At 42.8% G+C, this 23984-nt stretch overlaps 1 protein-coding gene across 2 annotated transcripts in view; it reads right to left on the bottom strand.

Annotated features, from left to right (window-relative positions):
* coro1ca (coronin, actin binding protein, 1Ca) overlaps positions 1-23984 on the bottom strand; it is a 210963-nt gene that overhangs the window by 4284 nt on the left and 182695 nt on the right. For both annotated transcript variants that reach the window (XM_084323731.1, XM_084323730.1), the window contains exons 6-10: positions 15838-15957; positions 8080-8184; positions 6775-6920; positions 5507-5564; positions 5130-5372 (exon numbers count right to left, since the gene is read on the bottom strand). In XM_084323731.1, the coding sequence (XP_084179857.1) occupies positions 5130-5372; positions 5507-5564; positions 6775-6920; positions 8080-8184; positions 15838-15957 (672 nt within the window). The remainder of the gene's footprint in view (positions 1-5129; positions 5373-5506; positions 5565-6774; positions 6921-8079; positions 8185-15837; positions 15958-23984) is intronic.

Here is a 23984-nt window from a genome sequence, read left to right as displayed (position 1 = left end):
GAGGTGATGATGATGATGACTGAGACACAGCAGGGGGAGGAGGTGATGATGATGATGACTGAGACACAGCAGGGGGAGGAGGTGATGATGATGATGACTGAGACACAGCAGGGGGAGGAGGTGATGATGATGATGACTGAGACACAGCAGGGGGAGGAGGTGATGATGATGATGATGATGATGACTGAGACACAGCAGGGGGAGGAGGTGATGATGATGATGACTGAGACACAGCAGGGGGAGGAGGTGATGATGATGATGACTGAGACACAGCAGGGGGAGGAGGTGATGATGATGATGACTGAGACACAGCAGGGGGAGGAGGTGATGATGATGATGATGACTGAGACACAGCAGGGGGAGGAGGTGATGATGATGATGACTGAGACACAGCAGGGGGAGGAGGTGATGATGATGATGACTGAGACACAGCAGGGGGAGGAGGTGATGATGATGATGATGATGACTGAGACACAGCAGGGGGAGGAGGTGATGATGATGATGACTGAGACACAGCAGGGGGAGGAGGTGATGATGATGATGACTGAGACACAGCAGGGGGAGGAGGTGATGATGATGATGACTGAGACACAGCAGGGGGAGGAGGTGATGATGATGATGATGACTGAGACACAGCAGGGGGAGGAGGTGATGATGATGATGACTGAGACACAGCAGGGGGAGGAGGTGATGATGATGACTGAGACACAGCAGGGGGAGGAGGTGATGATGATGATGACTGAGACACAGCAGGGGGAGGAGGTGATGATGATGATGATGATGACTGAGACACAGCAGGGGGAGGAGGTGATGATGATGATGACTGAGACACAGCAGGGGGAGGAGGTGATGATGATGACTGAGACACAGCAGGGGGAGGAGGTGATGATGATGATGACTGAGACACAGCAGGGGGAGGAGGTGATGATGATGATGATGATGACTGAGACACAGCAGGGGGAGGAGGTGATGATGATGATGACTGAGACACAGCAGGGGGAGGAGGTGATGATGATGACTGAGACACAGCAGGGGGAGGAGGTGATGATGATGATGACTGAGACACAGCAGGGGGAGGAGGTGATGATGATGATGACTGAGACACAGCAGGGGGAGGAGGTGATGATGATGATGACTGAGACACAGCAGGGGGAGGAGGTGATGATGATGATGACTGAGACACAGCAGGGGGAGGAGGTGATGATGATGATGACTGAGACACAGCAGGGGGAGGAGGTGATGATGATGATGACTGAGACACAGCAGGGGGAGGAGGTGATGATGATGATGATGATGACTGAGACACAGCAGGGGGAGGAGGTGATGATGATAATGATGATGATGACTGAGACACAGCAGGGGGAGGAGGTGATGATGATGATGACTGAGACACAGCAGGGGGAGGAGGTGATGATGATGATGACTGAGACACAGCAGGGGGAGGAGGTGATGATGATGATGACTGAGACACAGCAGGGGGAGGAGGTGATGATGATGATGATGATGATGACTGAGACACAGCAGGGGGAGGAGGTGATGATGATGATGACTGAGACACAGCAGGGGGAGGAGGTGATGATGATGATGATGATGACTGAGACACAGCAGGGGGAGGAGGTGATGATGATGATGACTGAGACACAGCAGGGGGAGGAGGTGATGATGATGATGACTGAGACACAGCAGGGGGAGGAGGTGATGATGATGATGACTGAGACACAGCAGGGGGAGGAGGTGATGATGATGATGACTGAGACACAGCAGGGGGAGGAGGTGATGATGATGATGACTGAGACACAGCAGGGGGAGGAGGTGATGATGATGATGACTGAGACACAGCAGGGGGAGGAGGTGATGATGACTGAGACACAGCAGGGGGAGGAGGTGATGATGATGATGATGATGATGATGATGACTGAGACACAGCAGGGGGAGGAGGTGATGATGATAATGATGATGATGACTGAGACACAGCAGGGGGAGGAGGTGATGATGATGATGACTGAGACACAGCAGGGGGAGGAGGTGATGATGATGATGACTGAGACACAGCAGGGGGAGGAGGTGATGATGATGATGACTGAGACACAGCAGGGGGAGGAGGTGATGATGATGATGATGACTGAGACACAGCAGGGGGAGGAGGTGATGATGATAATGATGATGATGACAGACACAGCAGGGGGAGGAGGTGATGATGATGATGACTGAGACACAGCAGGGGGAGGAGGTGATGATGATGATGACTGAGACACAGCAGGGGGAGGAGGTGATGATGATGATGACAGACACAGCAGGGGGGAGGAGGTGATGATGATGATGATGACTGAGACACAGCAGGGGGAGGAGGTGATGATGATGATGACTGACTGAGATACAGCAGGGGGAGGTGATGATGACGATGATGATGACTGAGATACAGCAGGGGGAGGAGGTGATGATGATGATGACTGAGACACAGCAGGGGGAGGAGGTGATGATGATGATGACTGAGACACAGCAGGGGGAGGAGGTGATGATGATGATGACTGACTGAGACACAGCAGGGGGAGGAGGTGATGATGATGATGATGATGATGATGACTGAGATACAGCAGGGGGAGGAGGTGATGATGATGATGATGATGACTGAGACACAGCAGGGGGAGGAGGTGATGATGATGATGACTGAGACACAGCAGGGGGAGAAGGTGATGATGATGATGACTGAGACACAGCAGGGGGAGAAGGTGATGATGATGATGATGATGACTGAGACAGCAGGGGGAGGAGGTGATGATGATGATGACTGAGACACAGCAGGGGGGAGGTGATGATGATGACTGAGACACAGCAGGGGGAGGAGGTGATGATGATGATGATTGAGATACAGCAGGGGGAGGAGGTGATGATGATGATGACTGAGACACAGCAGGGGGAGGAGGTGATGATGATGACTGAGACACAGCAGGGGGAGGAGGTGATGATGATGATGACTGAGACACAGCAGGGGGAGGAGGTGATGATGATGATGACTGAGATACAGCAGGGGGAGGAGGTGATGATGATGATGACTGAGACACAGCAGGGGGAGGAGGTGATGATGATGATGACTGAGACACAGCAGGGGGAGGAGGTGATGATGATGATGATGACTGAGACACAGCAGGGGGAGGAGGTGATGATGATGACTGAGACACAGCAGGGGGAGGAGGTGATGATGATGATGACTGAGACACAGCGGGGGATGGAGGTGATGATGACTGAGACACAGCAGGGGGAGGAGGTGATGATGATGATGATGATGACTGAGATACAGCAGGGGAGGAGGTGATGATGATGATGATGACTGAGACACAGCAGGGGGAGGAGGTGATGATGATAATGATGATGATGACTGAGATACAGCAGGGGGAGGAGGTGATGATGATGATGACTGAGACACAGCAGGGGGAGGAGGTGATGATGATGATGACTGAGACACAGCAGGGGGAGGAGGTGATGATGATGATGACTGAGACACAGCAGGGGGAGGAGGTGATGATGATGATGACTGAGACACAGCAGGGGGAGGAGGTGATGATGATGATGATGACTGAGACACAGCAGGGGGAGGAGGTGATGATGATGACTGAGACACAGCAGGGGGAGGAGGTGATGATGATGATGATGACTGAGCTACAGCAGTGAGAGTTAGGGGTGTAACAATGCATCGATCCTAAGGTCGAATCGCATCGAATCGAGGTAAATGAAGAGATTTCATGATGCATTGAATCGTTGCCTGAAGAATCGTAATAGAATCAAAGTGGGGTCAAATATTTACACCCCTAGTAGGGCTGAGCCCGAACGTTCGAACCTTCGTTCGTTACGTTGGCATTCGAATTCTAAATCAACATTCGAATCTTTAATACAAAATAAAATTATTATTATTATTATTTTTTTTTTTTATTCATTCTGGTTTTTCTTCACAGTTGCAGATAAAGATTAGGCTACACTAATATTATAGTATTAAAATAAACTGATTAGTTATATTCATTAAAGAAAGTTGATTTAATTGATTTAGTTGGCTGGGGCTTCTCCCTGGACTGGGTCTGGAAAGTTGATTTAATAAAAAAAATAAAAAAAATAATCAGATTAATCACTTTATTCAAATTGAGGATTTAGTTTGAGGATATTTATAATTTTTTTTAATAATAAGTATATAAAAAAAAGAATTAGAAATTATTTTAGAAAAAAAAATATATATATATTTAAACGAAGGTTCGTTAGAAAAACCCTGACGAAGTTCGAATCCCAAAAACAGGCTTCGGGGACAGCCTTAACCCCTAGTGAGAGTAGATGATAATGATGACAGTTACTCAGCACAGAGGCACAGTGTACAATGCATATCCAAAAAGCACAGAGTATATACTGTACATTAGGGCTGTCTTAAATACTTCGAAGCTTCGTTCGATGGCACAAGCTTCGAACATAAAAAAAAATCGAAGTAAAAAAAAAAGAAAGAAAGATTATTATAATTTTTTTGCCTCCAAAATCTTGCGCCTCCATTCCAATGAAACGAAAGTAAGCAGCGCCTCGACTCCACCTCTCTACAACAAGCATGTGGAGATTATCTGTGTTGAAAACAACAAGGACATGTGCAGCAGACATGTCGACAAAGAAGTCATCAGACGTGTGGTTACACTTTAAAATATGCAAAGACAATGCCCAAAAAGCAGAGTGCCAGATATGCCAGAAGAAAATGGCATATCACAACTCTACAACAACTTTGTCAAATCACCTAAAAACGTAAGTATCGTTGTACACGACGGCGACGCCACACAAAACATTAATAAGGCTATGCCTATGCTGCTATGACTAATGTGTTACCAAGTTGGCTAATTTAATTGTAATCATCTGCTTTTGTAGGTGCATTGTCTTTTTTAAAAACAACAACGTTTACCAAAGTGCTGTACAAGTCCCACAATATAAGATACAAAAATAAAAATAAAAATAAATAATAATATTATAATTATGAGGCAGCATCGTTGCAATAGCCGATAATCCATTTTCCCAATGATAAATCCCTATACGGGTGGACCTCGCGGGCGGTCCAAAGCGACGTCAAGACTACACCTCCCTATATTGCTCTGAAGACGGTAAAAACTCACGATGGACTGGGTGAGCGAGGCAGACTTGTTTCCCGAGCCCGTTTTCTCCGTCTTCTTGGTCAGCTTGTTGTCCAGGATGTTCTTCTTGATCACCTTCAGATCGCGGTTCTTGCCCGCGACGTAGCCGTGCTTGAGGGATACGAGGATGGGGTCCCCGTTCTTGCCCTCAAACCACTCCTCTGCCTCCAGGGTGGGGTCCGGTCCTGCCGTTTCTGGGTACAAGTCATCCTGGAAGAGGTCCGACTGGAGGGGCAGAAGGCAGAGAGAGAGAAAGTCGTTGGAGAGAAGCGTTACACTGCTGGGACTCCAGCACTGGATGCAAAAATTATATTGAATTATTAACGAGTCTGACGTCGTCATGCAGGATGTAGATTCACCTTTCTTGGTACAGTCATGATGATAGGTTCACACTTCCTCTCCTGCAGTTTATAGAACCTGTCCACAAGGAAACACAAAGACATTACCCACAGCTTCCTCCGCCTCAAATGTATATATTCTCTTTTAGAAACGCTGTCTGTAAATAAACAGTACTGTATATTTGTATATCTTGTATGTCATAAATGTCTGGATGTAACAGTACTGTATATCTGTATGTCGTGTATGTGTGACGGATCATATTGGTCTGCGTTGTGTTGATGTTAAATGTTAATGTCCCGAGGGGGAGTCGAACAGGGGGCTCCCGCGCCGCGGGCGACGACACAGGCCGCTGCACTAAGAAGTGAATTCACTCCTAACTACCGTACCTATGTGTCTGTTAACCCTGTTATGAGGAAGTGAGTTTAACTTACCAGCCCGCAATGCCACAGTCACTCGTCAACACCCCTGTTTCCGTGACTGTGGACATACCCACGGGATTCCCCGTTACACTCACCTCCCTAAACTCACGCCCCTCAGGACATCTGGGTCACTGGGCAACACTGTGACGGATCATATTGGTCTGCGTTGTGTTGATGTTAAATGTTAATGTCCCGAGGGGGAGTCGAACAGGGGGCTCCCGCGCCGCGGGCGACGACACAGGCCGCTGCACTAAGAAGTTAATTCACTCCTAACTACCGTACCTATGCGTCTGTTAACCCTGTTATGAGGAAGTGAGTTTAACTTACCAGCCCGCAATGCCACAGTCACTCGTCAACACCCCTGTTTCCGTGACTGTGGACATACCCACAGGCTTCCCCGTTACATGTCATAAATGTTATCATGAATTGAAAATGGGGGACCCTGATATAAACAAGACGAAAGTCTTTCTCTGGTCTGCATCCCCTTAACAATTGTGTGTATTGAGCCGTACTGTATTGTACCCATTCTGCAATCTGTTAATACAATTTTCAATCAATCCACATGGAAACACAAAGACATTACCCACAGCTTCACATATAGAACCTGTCCACATGGAAACACAAAGACCGTAGCTTCACTACGAGGATGCTGGCAACTCACCATTTCACCTTCAGTTGAGTTTCAATCAGATGTTTCATTGAGCTCTATTTACACGGAGCTCAATGAACTCACTGATCAAACTGTGACCTAGTGCTACCCCTAGTGGAGATGTTAAGAATTACCATTCCATGCATGCAGTTTGGTTCACTGGAACTAAAGCACAGCAGTCATGCCAAACATTACACATCCAGCTCTAGTCTGATCCTACCTGGAGATTTCACACTTGTTGACATCAAGGCCCCTCTTGGGCATATATCCCATGCCCCTCTGGGGCTCCTTGCTGCTGTAGGTGTTGAGGTAGTGGACATATGGAGCCTCATCGGTGATCTCAAAGTAGCGGATGCTACTGTCGCCCTGCGAAACATCCAAGGAAGTAAATCAAATGAGTCTTAAAGTATCTGCATTAGTATCTGAAGTGTCTGAATATACCTGCACATAACCCCTCTATATACTTTCTTGAACACCTGCACATAACCCATAGCTCTGTATGATAGCATGTACTATAATGCTGTATATACCATATATATATATTAGGGCTGTCAAAATTAATGCTTTAACTCTGGAGATTAATTTAAATTCTTTAAAGCGTATTTTTTTTTATCTAGATTAATCTATGGAGTGACATTTTTTCAATATAATATAAGAAAGCGGTCTAGCTGAGTCAAAGTTGATGGTTTTGTTGAACATTTGTATTTCATAGGAGACTTAGTCTTTGAATCTAAATATACTTTCTTTGTGTTGATTTTACATTAATTCCATGATTTTACTCAAGTAAATATATGTTACAAGCTTCGGTCTTAAGTAGAAAAATGCTATTTTTAATCTAGATTAATTACAGAAAATTGTGAGACTAATTAGTAAAAAAAAAAATTAATCTATTGACAGCACTAATATATATATATATTTATTCCCACCGCATATATACCTATCCTCACCTGTCTGTACTTACCTGCACATAGTCCTTTACTATAAATATCTGTACATATCCTACTCTTACTGGTTATGCTGCTGGCCATAAGTAGTCATACATACGTACATCTGATTAGTACTACACTCAGTAGTTTGAATTTGTATATTTTATACCCAGTTTAACAACCTGTACATTGTATATTGCTGTTGCACTTTAACATTACATTTGCACTCTGAACTTCTTTTCCTTTTCCTGTACTTGTGCTGTACTAAAGACACACTTCTTCAACCAATATCTGAAATGAAAAATAACTAACCCTAACTAACCTTTCTGTCATGCACCTACTGTAATATACTAACCTACACTGTAACACTCAATACTTTGATGAACATTGTTACTCAGCTGATTTGAACTTGTGCCCTTCCTGATGACTTGTCGTACAGAACTTGTAAGTCGCTTTGGATAAATGACAAAATGTAAAAATGTAAATAATAATGACAATACATTTGAATCTAATCTAATGTGCATTCCGCTACATGAGAATCCAACTCGAGTTCGTTTAAACCGGTTGAATAAAGTATTGTGTATGTAAAGATGGCTCACCTTCCCGCACAGGTAAACTACATTGGTGTCGGGGTCGTAGAACGGCAGCAGGACTCCATTGCTGGTGTCCAACTCAGTAACGGTGATGGCCTCATCCATGCTTTCCTGAGAATAAAGAGATCGAAATCCATCAGGGCAGTTCTATGGGATGTATGCACATAAGAGAACGTAAGAGAAATGCACAGCTAGTCTTACGGGATGGAAGCAGTGAATACTGCAGCGCTGTAGTGAGCTGTGGTGAGCTGTAGTAGCTGTAGTGAACTGTATGAGCTGTAGTGAGCTGTATTAGCTGTAGTGGGCTGTAGTGAGCTGTATTAGCTGTAGTGAGCTGTATTAGCTGTAGTAGCTGTATTAGCTATAGTGAGCTGTAGTTAGCTGTATTAGCTGTAGTGGGTTGTATTAGCTGTAGTGAGCTGTATTAGCTGTAGTGAGCTGTATTAGCTGTAGTGAGCTGTATTCGCTGTATTAGCTGTGGTGAGCTGTAGTGGGCTGTATTAGCGGTAGTGAGCTGTAGTAGCTGTAGTAGCTGTAGTGAGCTGTAGTGAGCTGTAGTGAGCTGTAGTAGCTGTAGTAGCTCTATTAGCTGTAGTGAGCTGTATTAGCTGTGGTGAGCTGTAGTAGCTGTAGTGAGCTGTAGTAGCTGTAGTGAGCTGTAGTAGCTGTAGTAGCTGTATTAGCTGTAGTGAGCTGTAGTGAGCTGTATTAGCTGTATTGGCTGTAGTGAGCTGTATTATCTGTAGTAGCTGTAGTAGATGTAGTGAGCTGTATTAGCTGTAGTGAGCTGTATTAGCTGTAGTAGCTGTAGTGAGCTGTATTAGCTGTAGTGAGCTGTATTAGCTGTCGTGAGCTGCATTAGCTGTATTAGATGTAATAGCTGTAGTGAACTGTATTAGCTGTAGTGAGCTGTATTAGCTGTAGTGAGCTGTATTAGCTGTAGTAGCTGTAGTAGCTGTAGTGAACTGTAATAGCTGTAGTGAGCTGTATTAGCTGTAGTAGCTGTAGTAGCTGTAGTGAGCTGTATTAGCTGTAGTGAGCTGTATTAGCTGTAGTGAGCTGTAGTAGCTGTATTAGCTGTAGTAGCTGTAGTGAGCTGTATGAGCTGTAGTGAGCTATATGAGCTGTAGTAGCTGTATTATCTGTAGTCGCTGTAGTGAGCTGTATTAGCTGTAGTGAGCTGTAGTAGCTGTAGTAGCTGTAGTGAGCTGTAGTGAGCTGTAGTAGCTGTAGTGAGCTGTATTAGCTGTAGTGAGCTGTATTAGCTGTAGTAGCTGCATTAACTGTAGTGAGCTGTATTAGCTGCAGTAGGCTGTAGTAGCTGTAGTGAGCTGTATTAGCTGTGGTGAGCTGTAGTAGCTGTAGTGAGCTGTAATAGCTGTATTAGCTGTAGTGAGCTGTAGTGAGCTGTATTAGCTGTAGTGAGCTGTATTGGCTGTAGTGAGCTATAGTGAGCTGTATTAGCTGTGGTGAGCTGTAGTAGCTGTAGTGAGCTGTAATATCTGTAGTAGCTGTAGTGAGCTGTATTAGCTGTAGTAGCTGTGGTGAGCTGTAGTAGCTGTAGTAGCTGTAGTGAGCTGTAGTAGCTGTGGTGAGCTGTAGTAGCTGTAGTAGCTGTAGTGAGCTGTATTAGCTGTAGTGAGCTGTATTAGCTGTAGTGAACTGTAGTAGCTGTATTAGCTGTAGTAGCTGTAGTGAGCTGTATTAGCTGTAGTGAGCTGTATTGGCTGTAGTGAGCTATAGTGAGCTGTATTAGCTGTGGTGAGCTGTAGTAGCTGTAGTGAGCTGTAATATCTGTAGTAGCTGTAGTGAGCTGTATTAGCTGTAGTAGCTGTGGTGAGCTGTAGTAGCTGTAGTAGCTGTAGTGAGCTGTAGTAGCTGTGGTGAGCTGTAGTAGCTGTAGTAGCTGTAGTGAGCTGTATTAGCTGTAGTGAGCTGTATTAGCTATAGTGAACTGTAGTAGCTGTATTAGCTGTAGTAGCTGTAGTGAGCTGTATGAGCTGTAGTGAGCTATATGAGCTGTAGTAGCTGTATTATCTGTAGTCGCTGTAGTGAGCTGTATTAGCTGTAGTGAGCTGTATTAGCTGTAGTAGTTGTAGTAGCTGTAGTAGCTGTAGTGAGCTGTAGTAGCTGTAGTGAGCTGTAGTGAGCTGTATTAGCTGTAATAGCTGTATTAGCTGCAGTGAGCTGTAGTAGCTGTAGTGAGCTGTATTAGCTGTGGTGAGCTGTAGTAGCTGTAGTGTGCTGTAGTAGCTGTATTAGCTGTAGTGAGCTGTATTAGCTGTAGTAGCTGTGGTGAGCTGTAGTAGCTGTAGTGAGCTGTAGTAGCTGTAGTGAGCTGTAGTAGCTGTAGTGAGCTGTATTAGCTGTATTAGCTGTAGTGAGCTGTATTAGCTGTAGTAGCTGTAGTGAGCTGTATTAGCTGTAGTTAGCTGTATTAGCTGTAGTAGCTGTATTAGCTGTAGTGAGCTGTATTAGCTGTAGTAGCTGTAGTGAGCTGTATTAGCTGTATTAGCTGTAGTGAGCTGTATTCGCTGTAGTAGCTGTGTTAGCTGTAGTAGCTCTAGTGAGCTGTATGAGCTGTAGTAGCTGTAGTGAGCTGTAGTAGCTGTAGTGAGCTGTAGTAGCTGTAGTGAACTGTATTAGCTGTAGTGAGCTGTGGTGAGCTGTATTAGCTGTAGTGAACTGTATTAGCTGTAGTGAGCTGTGGTGAGCTGTATGAGCTGTAGTAGTTGTAGTAGCTGTAGTGAGCTGTAGTGAGCTGTAGTAGCTGTAGTGAACTGTATTAGCTGTAGTGAGCTGTGGTGAGCTGTATTAGCTGTAGTAGTTGTAGTAGCTGTAGTAGCTGTAGTGAGCTGTATTAGCTGTAGTGGCTGTATTAGCTGTAGTGAGCTGTATTAGCTGCAGTGAGCTGTAGTAGCTGTATGAGCTGTAGTGGCTGTAGTGAGCTGTATTGGCTGTAGTGAGCTGTAGTAGCTGTAGTAGCTGTAGTAGCTGTAGTGAGCTGTATTAGCTGTAGTAGCTGTAGTAGCTGTAGTGAGCTGTATTAGCTGTAGTGAGATGTATTAGCTGTAGTGAGATGTATTAGCTGTAGTAGCTGTAGTGAGATGTATTAGCTGTAGTAGCTGTATTAGCTATAGTGAGCTGTATTAGCTGTAGTGATCTGTATTAGCTGTAGTAGCTGTATTAGCTGTAGTGAGCTGTATTAGCTGTAGTAGCTGTAGTGAGCTGTAGTAGCTATAGTGAGCTGTAGTGAGCTGTTGTAGCTGTAGTGAGCTGTAGTAGCTGTATTAGCTGTAGTGAGCTGTATTGGCTGTAGTAGCTGTAGTGAGCTATAGTGAGCTGTATTAGCTGTAGTGAGCTGTAGTAGCTGTAGTAGCTGTAGTGAGCTGTATTAGCTGTAGTGAGCTGTAGTAGCTGTATTAGCTGTAGTGGGCTGTATTAGCTGTAGTGAGCTGTAGTTAGCTGTATTAGCTGTAGTCAGCTGTAGTGAGCTGTATTAGCTGTAGTGAGCTGTATGAGCTGTAGTGAGCTGTAGTGAGCTGTATGAGCTGTAGTAGCTGTAGTGAGCTGTAGTAGCTGTAGTGAGCTGTAGTAGCTGTAGTGAGCTGTATGAGCTGTAGTAGTTGTAGTAGCTGTAGTGAGCTGTAGTAGCTGTAGTGAGCTGTGGTGAGCTGTATTAGCTGTAGTAGTTGTAGTAGCTGTAGTAGCTGTAGTGAGCTGTATTAGCTGTAGTGGCTGTATTAGCTGTAGTGAGCTGTATTAGCTGCAGTGAGCTGTAGTAGCTGTATGAGCTGTAGTGGCTGTAGTAGCTGTATTAGCTGTATTAGCTGTAGTAGCTGTAGTGAGCTGTAGTAGCTGTAGTAGCTGTAGTGAGCTGTATTGAGCTGTATTGAGCTGTAGTAGCTGTAGTGAGCTGTATTAGCTGTAGTAGCTGTAGTGAGCTGTATTAGCTGTAGTAGCTGTAGTGAGCTGTATTAGCTGTAGTGAGATGTATTAGCTGTAGTGAGATGTATTAGCTGTAGTAGTTGTAGTGAGATGTATTAGCTGTAGTGAGCTGTATTAGCTGTAGTGATCTGTATTAGCTGTAGTGATCTGTATTAGCTGTAGTAGCTGTATTAGCTGTAGTGAGCTGTAGTGAGCTGTAGTAGCTATAGTGAGCTGTAGTGAGCTGTTGTAGCTGTAGTGAGCTGTATTAGCTGTAGTGAGCTGTATTGGCTGTAGTAGCTGTAGTGAGCTATAGTGAGCTGTATTAGCTGTAGTGAGCTGTATTAGCTGTAGTGAGCTGTAGTAGCTGTAGTAGCTGTAGTAGCTGTAGTGAGCTGTATTAGCTGTAGTGAGCTGTAGTAGCTGTATTAGCTGTAGTGGGCTGTATTAGCTGTAGTGAGCTGTAGTTAGCTGTATTAGCTGTAGTCAGCTGTAGTGAGCTGTATTAGCTGTAGTGAGCTGTATGAGCTGTAGTGAGCTGTATGAGCTGTAGTAGTTGTAGTAGCTGTAGTGAGCTGTAGTAGCTGTAGTGAGCTGTATTAGCTGTAGTAGCTGTATTAGCTGTAGTGAGCTGTATTAGCTGCAGTGAGCTGTAGTAGCTGTAGTAGCTGTAGTGAGCTGTATTAGCTGTAGTGAGCTGTAGTAGCTGTATGAGCTGTAGTAGCTGTAGTGAGCTGTATTAGCTGTAGTAGCTGTAGTGAGCTGTAGTAGCTGTAGTGAGCTGTAGTGCGCTGTAGTAGCTATAGTGAGCTGTAGTAGCTGTGAGCTGTAGTAGCTGTAGTGAGCTGTAGTAGCTGTAGTGAGCTGTATGAGCTGTAGTATCTGTATTAGCTGTAGTGAGCTGTATTAGCTGTAGTGAGCTGTAGTAGCTGTAGTGAGCTGTAGTGCGCTGTAGTAGCTATAGTGAGCTGTATTAGCTGTAGTGAACTGTAGTAGCTGTAGTGAGCTGTAGTAGCTGTAGTAGCTGTAGTGAGCTGTAGTGAGCTGTAGTAGCTATAGTGAGCTGTATTAGCTGTAGTGAGCTGTAGTAGCTGTAGTGAGCTGTATTATCTGTATTAGCTGTAGTGAGCTGTATTAGCTGTATTAGCTGTAGTGAGCTGTATTATGAGCTGTATTAGGTGTAGTAGCTGTAGTGAGCTGTAGTAGCTGTAGTGAGCTGTATTAGCTGTAGTGAGCTGTAGTAGCTACAGTAGCTGCAGTAGCTATATTAGCTGTATTATCTGTAGTACCTATATTAGCTGTAGTGAGCTGTATTAGCTATATTAGCTGTATTAGCTGTAGTAGCTGTATTAGCTGTAGTATCTGTATTAGCTGTATTAGCTGTAGTAGCTGTAGTGAGCTGTAGTAGCTGTAGTAGCTGTAGTGAGCTGTAGTAGCTGTAGTGAGCTGTAGTAGCTGTAGTGAGCTGTAGTGCGCTGTAGTAGCTATAGTGAGCTGTATTAGCTGTAGTGAGCTGTAGTAGCTGTAGTGAGCTGTAGTGAGCTGTAGTAGCTGTAGTGAGCTGTAGTGAGCTGTAGTAGCTATAGTGAGCTGTATTAGCTGTATTAGCTGTAGTGAGCTGTAGTAGCTGTAGTGAGCTGTATTAGCTGTAGTGAGCTGTAGTGAGCTGTATTAGCTGTAGTGAGCTGTATTATGAGCTGTATTAGCTGTATTAGGTGTAGTAGCTGTAGTGAGCTGTAGTAGCTGTAGTGAGCTGCATTAGCTGTAGTAGCTATATTAGCTATATTAGCTGTAGTACCTATATTAGCTGTAGTGAGCTGTAGAAGCTGTATTAGCTATATTAGCTATATTAGCTGTATTAGCTGTATTAGCTGTAGTAGCTATATTAGCTGTAGTGAGCTGTAGTAGCTATATTAGCTGTAGTGAGCTGTAGTGAGCTGTAGTAGCTGTAGTAGCTATATTAGCTGTATTAGCTGTAGTAGCTATATTAGCTGTAGTAGCTATATTGAGGTGTAGTGAGCTGTAGTAGTTGTATTAGCTGTAGTGAGCTGTAGTGAGCTGTAGTGAGCTGTACATTTACATTTACATCTAGTCATTTAGCTGACACTTTTATCCAAAGCGACTTACAAGTTATGTACGACAAGTCATCAGGAAGGGCACAACTCGATCAGCTGAGTAGCTGTATTAGCTGTAGTGAGCTGTAGTAGCTGTAGTAGCTGTAGTGAGCTGTAGTGAGCTGTAGTAGCTGTATTAGCTGTAGTGAGCTGTAGTAGCTGTAGTAGCTGTAGTAGCTGCAGTGAGCTGTAGTGAGCTGTAGTAGCTGTATTAGCTGTAGTAGCTATATTAGCTGTAGTAGCTGTAATGAGCTGTATTAGCTGTAGTAGCTATATTAGCTGTAGTGAGCTGTAGTGAGCTGTAGTAGCTATATTAGCTGTAGCTGTATTAGCTATATGAGCTGTAGTAGCTATATTAGCTGTAGTGAGCTGTAGTGAGCTGTAGTAGCTGTATTAGCTGCAGTAGCTACATTAGCTGTATTAGCTAAATTAGCTGTAGTAGCTGTAATGAGCTGTATTGGCTATAGTAGCTATATTAGCTGTAGTGAGCTGTAGTGCGCTGTAGTAGCTATATTAGCTGTAGCTGTATTAGCTGTATGAGCTGTAGTAGCTATATTAGCTGTAGTGAGCTGTAGTAGCTGTAGTGAGCTGTATTAGCTATATTAGCTGTAGTGAGCTGTAGTAGCTGTATTAGCTGTAGTAGCTGTAGTGAGCTGTAGTAGGTGCAGTAGCTGTAGTAGCTGTAATGAGCTGTATTAGCTATAGTAGCTATATTAGCTGTAGTGAGCTGTAGTAGCTATATTAGCTGTAGCTGTATTAGCTGTATGAGCTGTAGTAGCTATATTAGCTGTAGTGAGCTGTAGTAGCTGTAGTGAGCTGTATTAGCTATATTAGCTGTAGTGAGCTGTATTAGCTATAGTAGCTGTAGTAGCTGTAGTGAGCTGTAGTAGCTGTAGTGAGCTGTATTAGCTGTAGTAGCTGTAGTGAGCTGTATTAGCTGTAGTGAGCTGTAGTAGCTGTAGTGAGCTGTAGTGAGCTGTATTAGCTATATTAGCTGTATTAGCTGTAGTAGCTGTAGTGAGCTGTAGTAGCTGCAGTGAGCTGTATTAGCTATAGTAGCTGTGGTAGCTGTAGTGAGCTGTATTAGCTGTAGTGAGCTGTATTAGCTGTAGTGAGCTATAGTAGCTGTAGTAGCTGTAGTGAGCTGTAGTAGCTGTAGTGAGCTGTATTAGCTGTAGTAGCTGTAGTGAGCTGTATTAGCTGTAGTGAGCTGTAGTAGCTGTAGTGAGCTGTAGTGAGCTGTATTAGCTATATTAGCTGTATTAGCTGTAGTAGCTGTAGTGAGCTGTAGTAGCTGCAGTAGCTGTAGTGAGCTGTATTAGCTATAGTAGCTGTGGTAGCTGTAGTGAGCTGTATTAGCTGTAGTGAGCTGTATTAGCTGTAGTGAGCTGTATTAGCTGTAGTAGCTGTAGTGAGCTGTAGTAGCTGTAGTGAGCTGTAGTAGCTGTAGTAGCTGTAGTGAGCTGTATTAGCTGTAATGAGCTGTAGTAGCTGTAGTGAGCTGTAGTAGCTGTAGTGAGCTGTAGTAGCTGTAGTGAGCTGTAGTAGCTGTAGTAGCTGTAGTGAGCTGTATTAGCTGTAATGAGCTGTAGTAGCTGTAGTGAGCTGTAGTAGCTGTAGTGAGCTGTATTAGCTGTAGTAGCTGTAGTGAGCTGTAGTAGCTGTAGTGCGCTGTATTAGCTGTAGTGAGCTGTAGTGAGCCTCCACAGCTGAGGCTACTCACCGGGTTCCAGAGGGCTACTTGTCTCTCACTCATGCGGCTGAAGCCCGTCGTCAGGACATTCCCGTCGTTCAGGAAAATGGCCCTCATGGGCCGTGCGCCCTCATGTGCCTTGTCCTTCTCCTGTGAAAGACGGGACAGTCTCAGCACAACACTTGCATGTACAATAGTGCTGTATTATACCGTAATATATATTTACAGCATATATATATATATCCATTAGGGATGCACGATAATTATCGGGCCGATATCAGCAATTATGACGTCATCCCGATAAAATTATTGATAGCTCCGATAATATATATATATATATTTTTTTTGGTTATCTTTTCCCCCCTCATTTTTTCTGATTTTTTTCCCATCCCACCCGTCATGGTTGTTGCGCACATTCCCCTACTGTTGGTCCGAGAGACCGGAGACTGTCACATGCTTTCCTCCGACGCATGTGCAGCCAGCCGGCAGGCCAGCCTGGCCGCGCAGATTCTCACTGGGAGAGTGTAACGTGTGAGAGGCCGCACTACCTCTCTCCAGATCCTACCCTCGCTGAGCAGGCGCCCCGACCGAACTGTAGGGGTCGCTGTCCACAACGCCCAGGACCCACCCGCCAGCTTTCCCACCCTCTAATACTGCCAATTGTATTAGTGTGAACGGCCAGCCAAGCTGGTGACAACGCCGGGAGCTGGATTCAAACACGCGAATCCAGCATCTCCGGTGTTGGTGACGAACGCAATCTCCGCTACGCCACCTGTCCGCCCATAATATATTTTTTGGTTAAAAAAATGCGGTGTGGGTGGATTGGGATGAAGGGCGTTTGTTTTTACTGTAGGCTCCTCCCGTTTCTGTGGTACGACTGATAGCGTGTGGTTTAAAAAGAGGGAGTTTTTCACAAATCCAGCGCTCCCTTTCTCATGCCTGGCTGTGACGTAGTCACGTAACTTTCAGAATCAGTGCGGATAGTAAACAAACATGGCGTCAGTAGTGTGGGACTTTTTCAAAGTTTCAGAGGAAAACAGTTCGCTTGCTATTTGTAACAAATGCAATGCAGAAGTTCCACGAGGAGGGAAAAGGGCAACAAGCTATAACACATCCAACATAATAAGTCACCTGCAACATCACCACCGCTACGATGGTGTGTTAAAAGCCTACGACGACGACGCGCAAGCAGCTAAAGCTGCTGCAAATCCAAAGCCAGCTGCAAAGTAGCCCCTTTCGTGACTGTGATGCAAGCCTTGCGGCAAAGGGAACCGCTCCCGCCTACCTCCGGTCAATGGTCTCTAACTACACACCCTCAAGACCCCTACGCTCTGCATCTTCTGGCCGCCTCAGACCTACTCCTATCCAAGCTCCGGGAGGGTCATCAAAGGAAAGCCGCCCATTCTCAGTCCTTGCCCCACAATGGTGGAATGAACTACCCACCCCAGTTAGGACAGCCGAATCCCGTCCAATCTTTCGCCGTCGACTAAAGACGCACTTCTTCAACCATTATCTGAAATAATGAAAACAAAAAATAATAATAATAAAATTAAATAAACTAACCCTAACTAACCTTACTGTCATGCACTTGTTCTAATAAACTAACCTACACTGTAACACGCAACACTTTGATGAGCATTGTTACTCAGCTGATAGAGTTGTACCCTTCCTGATGACTTGTCGTATAGAACTTGTAAGTCGCTTTGGATAAAAGCGTCAGCTAAATGACTAAATGTAAATGTGAAAGGGGCTAGCTGCAAAGGAACCGACTCGCATGCGAGAAGGCAGAGATGCTAATCTTCATTAAAAAAAATCTCCCACTGATCCGACCAGAACAGTAGAAGTTACCAAAAAAACAACAATACAGGGTCAAACGTGAATCTGTCTCTCTCTCTCTCCCTCTCTCTTTGAGAAAAAAAACGAAAACAATTGAAAGTTTAAAACCTCAATGCTTTAGTAGTTTAGTGGAAAAAAGGGTTCACTCACTGTCATTTATATGGATTATTATAAGTAATATAATTAATCCTTTGTTCTGTAAAATGACTGTTTGTTACTGTGTGGAACTTGTTTCAGTAGCTTATTTATTTGTTTTTGATACTGTGAGGAATGCACTTTTTCAGTTTGTATACTTTGTTTACATAGAGACATATCTGACTGTCTGATTTTACCTGCCAGTATTGAATTTGAATCCCAGGCTTAAGCAAAGATTTGCAACAGTTCTAGAGGCCTTTATTTAATTTTTACATCACTGAGTAGTGATGAACCTTACTATGGCAATTGGCAAATGTTTACATTTTGCAGTGTTATGTTTACAAGTTATTGACGGATTGAGAATTTTGTGATTCAAATTATATTTATTTGGAAAAATAAATATGGTCACTTTATTTGAAGAGTCAAAACTGTTGTTTTGGCTTTGTTTTGTTCATAGTAGTAACGCTCATGTCATGATAAATCTGGTTAGGTCAAAACTATAGGAATACATTTCTTTAATAATAATAATACAATAAATATATATATATTATCGGTTATCGGTATCGACCTTGAGGAGCAGAAAGTTATCGGTATCGATATAAAAAAATCTATATTGTGCACCCCTAATATCCATATGTGTCTGAATATACCTGCATACAATCCTTCTATATACCTACTTATACACCTGCATATAACCCATATAACTCTGTATGATAGCATGTACAATAATGCAGTGTTTCCCATTAACTACCTAGACCAGGGGTCGGCAACCCTGGCCAATTTTTTTTAATTTTTTTCCCTTATTTTGGAGATCGATGTCATACTGTGACACTGAAATAAAAAAATATTTCATCAACTAAAATATACAGTACGTCACACCCCGCGCCTCTCCCTGCCGTCTGCAAGTGGCTAATCTTGAGTTTCCGACCCCCCAGTAAACTAACCATGGATAAATCCAAGAAAAGGAAAGTCTGAGGAAAATAGAGGGTTTAATTCAGCGTGGACAGATTAATTTGCATTCACGACTAACGATGCAGGCTTACCTGTATGCCTGATATGTGGTGCGAAATTTGCGAACAACGAAAAATTTACTTTTTATTTTATAGATTTTCCACAAATAAGGGAAGGACTCAAATAGAGCTGCATAGTTCAGGGTTTTATTTCAAAGTAGGTCTACAGATGCCAGTGTTTTTTCCACTTTTCTGCGTTTTATTTCAAAGTAGGTCTACACATGGTAGTCTTTTTTTCAAAGTGGACTACTTTTTATTTTATAAATGTTCCACAAATAAGGGAAGGACTCAAATATACCTGAATAGTTCAGGGTTTTATTTCAAAGTCGGTCTACAGACACCAGTGTTTTGTCTCCTCTTCTGTGTTTTATTTAAAAATAGTTCTACACAGCCAGTATTTTTTCTCCTCTTCATAAGAGTTTGAGGTTTTCCTTTGTTATAACAGGTAAAAACAGCAATAAAAAGTCAAAATCTTTCTTTTTGTTGCTTTATAATTCCATTAATGCAACAAACTGTGTGCTATAAGTATAAAGTATAATAAATCGCAAATTACTTTGGGTATGCAATTGTCCGGCGTTTTATGCTAAATGTGGGGTATGCTTGGGGATAACTATATATAAAATGTTATACACTGTTATCTTAATTTTAAGGGTAAATTGGTTTTGCGGCTCCAGAAGGATAACATTTTGTGGGAGGGGGAAAAATTGCTCTTTTGATACTAAAGGTTGCTGACCCGCCACAGTCTAATTAGCCCCGCCACAGTTTTATAATTCTCGAAGTCAACTTCCTGTCTGTTGTTGCTACGCAACTGCAGTGTGGGGGGAAACTGTCCCGCCTGGTACATTGTGTACGCTTCATTTAGTGGAGAAACGGATCGTTAAAGTGGCAAATTAAAGACAATCAAGCGGAATTTTCTTCTGTCCTTCACAATGCCAAAGAGTAGGAAAAAGTGGCTGGCAGCTAACGTTAGCTACTTTAACCTAGACAAATAGCTACATGCTGAGCTAACGTTAATTATATCATATCGAACAGATAGGAGCTTATCTTATCTAATCTTACGTGGATGTTTGATCAGGTAGTGGCACATGTGGTACCACCATGTAAGATTAAATAAGATAAGCTCCTATCGGTTCGAAATGATGTAATTAACGTTAGCTTAGCATGTAGCTACCACGACCACAACACCAGAGGCATCAGGGGAAGCTTCTTTGACTCATATCTCGCCTTAGAATCACCAGAAAGGCTTTCGAAAGTGAAATGCTATGTTGGCCTCAATATTTTCAAAACAAATCGTATGAAAATGTTATGAAATGAACAAGAATCCCTCCAAAGCGCAGACCCCTGACGCTGAAAGATCGTGCCGTGCAGGTGAAAAGATGCAACGGCTACTACCTCGAGTATCGGAGGGGACTCGTGCCATGTATGGCTTCATCCACATTGCAGCCGGCTTGTGGGAGGCAAGAAACAGCGTTCGAGACAGGGGAGGGTTGAATTGGACGATACGAAATTGGGATGGGAGAAAAATAGAAAATGGGAGAAAAAGTGGATAAAAAAAAATGAAATGAACAAGAATGTGATAAATCATGTAATAAAAACGGAGCTCAACGCATGCATTTGATGGTAGAAATCAGTTTGTTACCCTCATACCAAGATGGCGGCGGTCTCGTGACATCAGAGTGTCTTCGAGAATGAACCAAAAAGTTAAAGTAATTAAATTTAATTCTCTTTTATTTTTTTTTACTATTTTTTTAATATAAAGTTTGCCAATAGGGATGTATCAGTAGTGGCAGTGGTAGTAGTCGTAATAGTAATCCAGTATATATTTTTTTTTCTAAAAAATAAACCAGTTCAACACCAGGTAACCACTTTTGCTTCATTTCTTTGATGGCTCAAATGTATGCTCTAGTCCAGTGGTTTCTCCTGACCTGGAGACACCCCAGCCATTCCATGTATTTGTTAAATTCCACCACCAGCACACCTGATTAAACTAATAAAGGGCTAACGGAACGTAGACCAAATGCGTCCAAATTTTTATAGGATTCTAGCACATTTTCATAACAATAGCGAATATTACCGTTTTCATTGAGGTTTCTTACAAATTAACAATGCTTTATGTTGTCCTTTATATGCCGATTATCATTAAAATCTTAAATTGTACCATATGTCCCCCTTTAGACAACATATGTAACGCTACCAGCGCACTTTTGTTAAGATAATTAGTTTACCATTCGCGGTCGCTATACTGCGGTCGCATACCGCTGTTTAGATCACGTCGAAGAATAGACACATCCCAGTGTCCTATGACCTGTGCTAACGCTCTTGGGAAATGTATTCATGTAGTTTTCAACATTTTCACCTTTTAATTTTAAACCAATGCTGCCATCTACTGACAACAGAAAGTGTTGTCTAATCGTCACCTTGAGAGCCACTTCCGTATACAGCGTCGCCCGAAACCCATTCTAGAGATTCCCACTTTTTACTGGGAATGGGGCGTGGCCGTATTTGGTCCCAGACAATAAGAGTGGCTGCGATTGGTCACTGTGACGTTAGTTAAGTTGTGCTGGTGGTGGAATTTAACAAATAAATTGAACGGCTGGGGTGCTTCGAGGAGAGGATTAGGAAGCACTGCTCTAGTCGATTTTGTGTTTTGAGCACAAAGTTCATCATAGATCTAGCCTCTTTAGTTTGCTCTCAAAGTGCACCAGATTGATGCATTTAACTTTAAAATGTACAAAAAAATTTAAAAGTTACAGGGGAGCATGCCCCCGGACCCCCCGAGAAGGGCAGAGGTTCACCAACCACAGTCTCACAAAATCCTGTGGGAAACACTGTACCGTATATATTAGGGGTGTAAAGGTACACGTATCCGTACCGAACCGTTTCAGTACTGGACCTTAGGTTCAGTATGGCTGTGTACCAAACAAATACAACGGTATGTTAACCACTAATGACCACCCACCGGGGGCTGTTTTTCCCCCCACAATCTAATATAATAATCTTTTTCTCTCTTTCATTCGATTATTAATTTCAATATAGAATATTCGTTGACAGCCCTACAAGTACAATTAGTTACTGCACACTACATCACCCTTGAGTGGAACATGGAAAGCCAAACTTTTCCCCACTGTACTGAAAACTCTAGGTGGGCATAGATTAATTCTTTTAATCTAGATTAATCTATCTGCAATCCTGGATTTAATCTAGATTAAAATGGCTAAAAATAAAAAATAAATCTGCCGAAGGCATTCAAAATATGTGTGTTCTACCCAAATAATGACCAGAAGTAAGTCCTTACTTTTTCTTTCCTCCTTATGTTTCTCAGGCCAGGTGGCCCATTACACCATGAGCCCATCTCCCGTTTCCAAAATGCATTACAGACTGTTTGAAAAAGCTGTTTTGCTATGATAATTGGTAATGAAATATCAAAATAATGTTCAATAAGATGTACTTGTGTATATCTTAATATAAGTTGTTTTATTCAGAAGTTACACATAAATAATATTACCTGTACAGTACAGTATCTAGCACACTCTCAGGAGCAAAACAGAAAGAAGCATTTCAAACTTGAACTATGTGACATGGCTTGACTCAATCAGTCCAATCTCTATTTCTCCTTCTTCCACCAGTCACTCAGGCAGACCAGCTTGTTTTATGTAGCGGTGTCTACTTATAGTGCCTATAATATTTTTCCCGTTGGGTGCCAGACAGGGCCAAACCCTGCCAATGCAAATCCACTGCTCCAGTGGAGTTGCTCAGTGGCCAATGGTGTCAACTGTGGTTGTACTGGGCAGCTCCCAGGTGTGAATGGTACTGTGTGAATGTGAAGCAGGGCGTTCCTGAAAAAGAGCATCTGTGCTCAGCGAACCTACCTTGGGTAAATAAAAGGTAAACATTTTATTTTTTATTTTTTTAGATTAACTGCGTCAATTATATTATCGCGCAATACTAGTATCGCGTTAACGCCGTTAACGGCCCAGCTCTAATATATATATATATATATATATATATATATATATATATATATATATATATATATATATATATATATATATATATCCCATCTTTCTGTACATACCTGCATATAATAATTTTTTACATATCTGTAGATACTATATCTATACACAGGGAACAACATAAACTTTTTGGCTTACCAGCCAAGGTGGCTGGTAGATTAAAAAAAAAAAAACTACCAGCCAGGCAGATTTTTTACCAGCCAAAAATTATAGCTTTTTAGTATATCGCCATGTGTTATTATTACTATATAATACTCTCATATGCAATTTTCAATTAATATCATAAACAACATATGGAATATTAGCATACTTTTGAGTGAACTGAAGGAATGAGTCAGCGTTAATAGTTTATAATGCATCATTTATTAAAACATATATATTTAGGGTAGGGCTGTCCCGAATACCATTTTACAGGCTTTGAATTAGGGATGCCCCGATCACGTTTTTTTCCACAGATACCGATCACCGATCGTCTATGAGCCAAAACCTGTCGATACCGATAGTTTTTGGTTTTATATAAAAAAATTATAATAATTTAAATATATAATTTTTTTAAAATAAAATATATATATTATATAATTATACTTGTAGTTGTATTATCTGCGAGACATCGCCACCATGCAACAAGTCAAAATGCTCGCTATCTGCAAACAGCTCCACTGTCTGTGTATACTCTGCTTTGGTCAAATCACATTCAGCATGCCCTCAGCTAGCCCCTTTCGTGACTGCGATGCAAGCCAGGGGCTCGAATATGCATCGAATCAATGTTATAAGACATTGATATCAGGAGCTATCTGTAGCTACTACTAGCCGGCTAGATAACGTTAAGACAACGCCTCAGTGAACTATTTAGTTTACTTGGTCATTTCATATAAACAGTGAGCTAACGTGAGCTACCTAGCTAACGGAGGTATCATGCACTACTAGACTATTGCTGGAGCATTTGTTGATATCAGGAGCTATCAGTAGCTAGCCAGCTAGATACCGTTAGACAATGCCTCATGTATTAAAGTGCAGCGCTGCAGCTCTGTGTGCCTGAGAGAGAAGTCAGCGAGTGAGAACTCCACTAAGAATTGGATCATGTTTTTCGATCGGTTTTCACGATCGGCGAAAATAAAGCATTATCGGAATTCACCGATCTCATGCCGATCGCTGGCCGATCGATCGGGGCATCCCTACTTTG

Source organism: Notolepis coatsorum (assembly GCF_963971535.1).
Source record: "Notolepis coatsorum genome assembly, chromosome: 10".
Taxonomy (NCBI): Eukaryota; Metazoa; Chordata; class Actinopteri; order Aulopiformes; family Paralepididae; genus Notolepis; species Notolepis coatsorum.
This window is presented reverse-complemented; position numbering and strand designations above follow the sequence as displayed.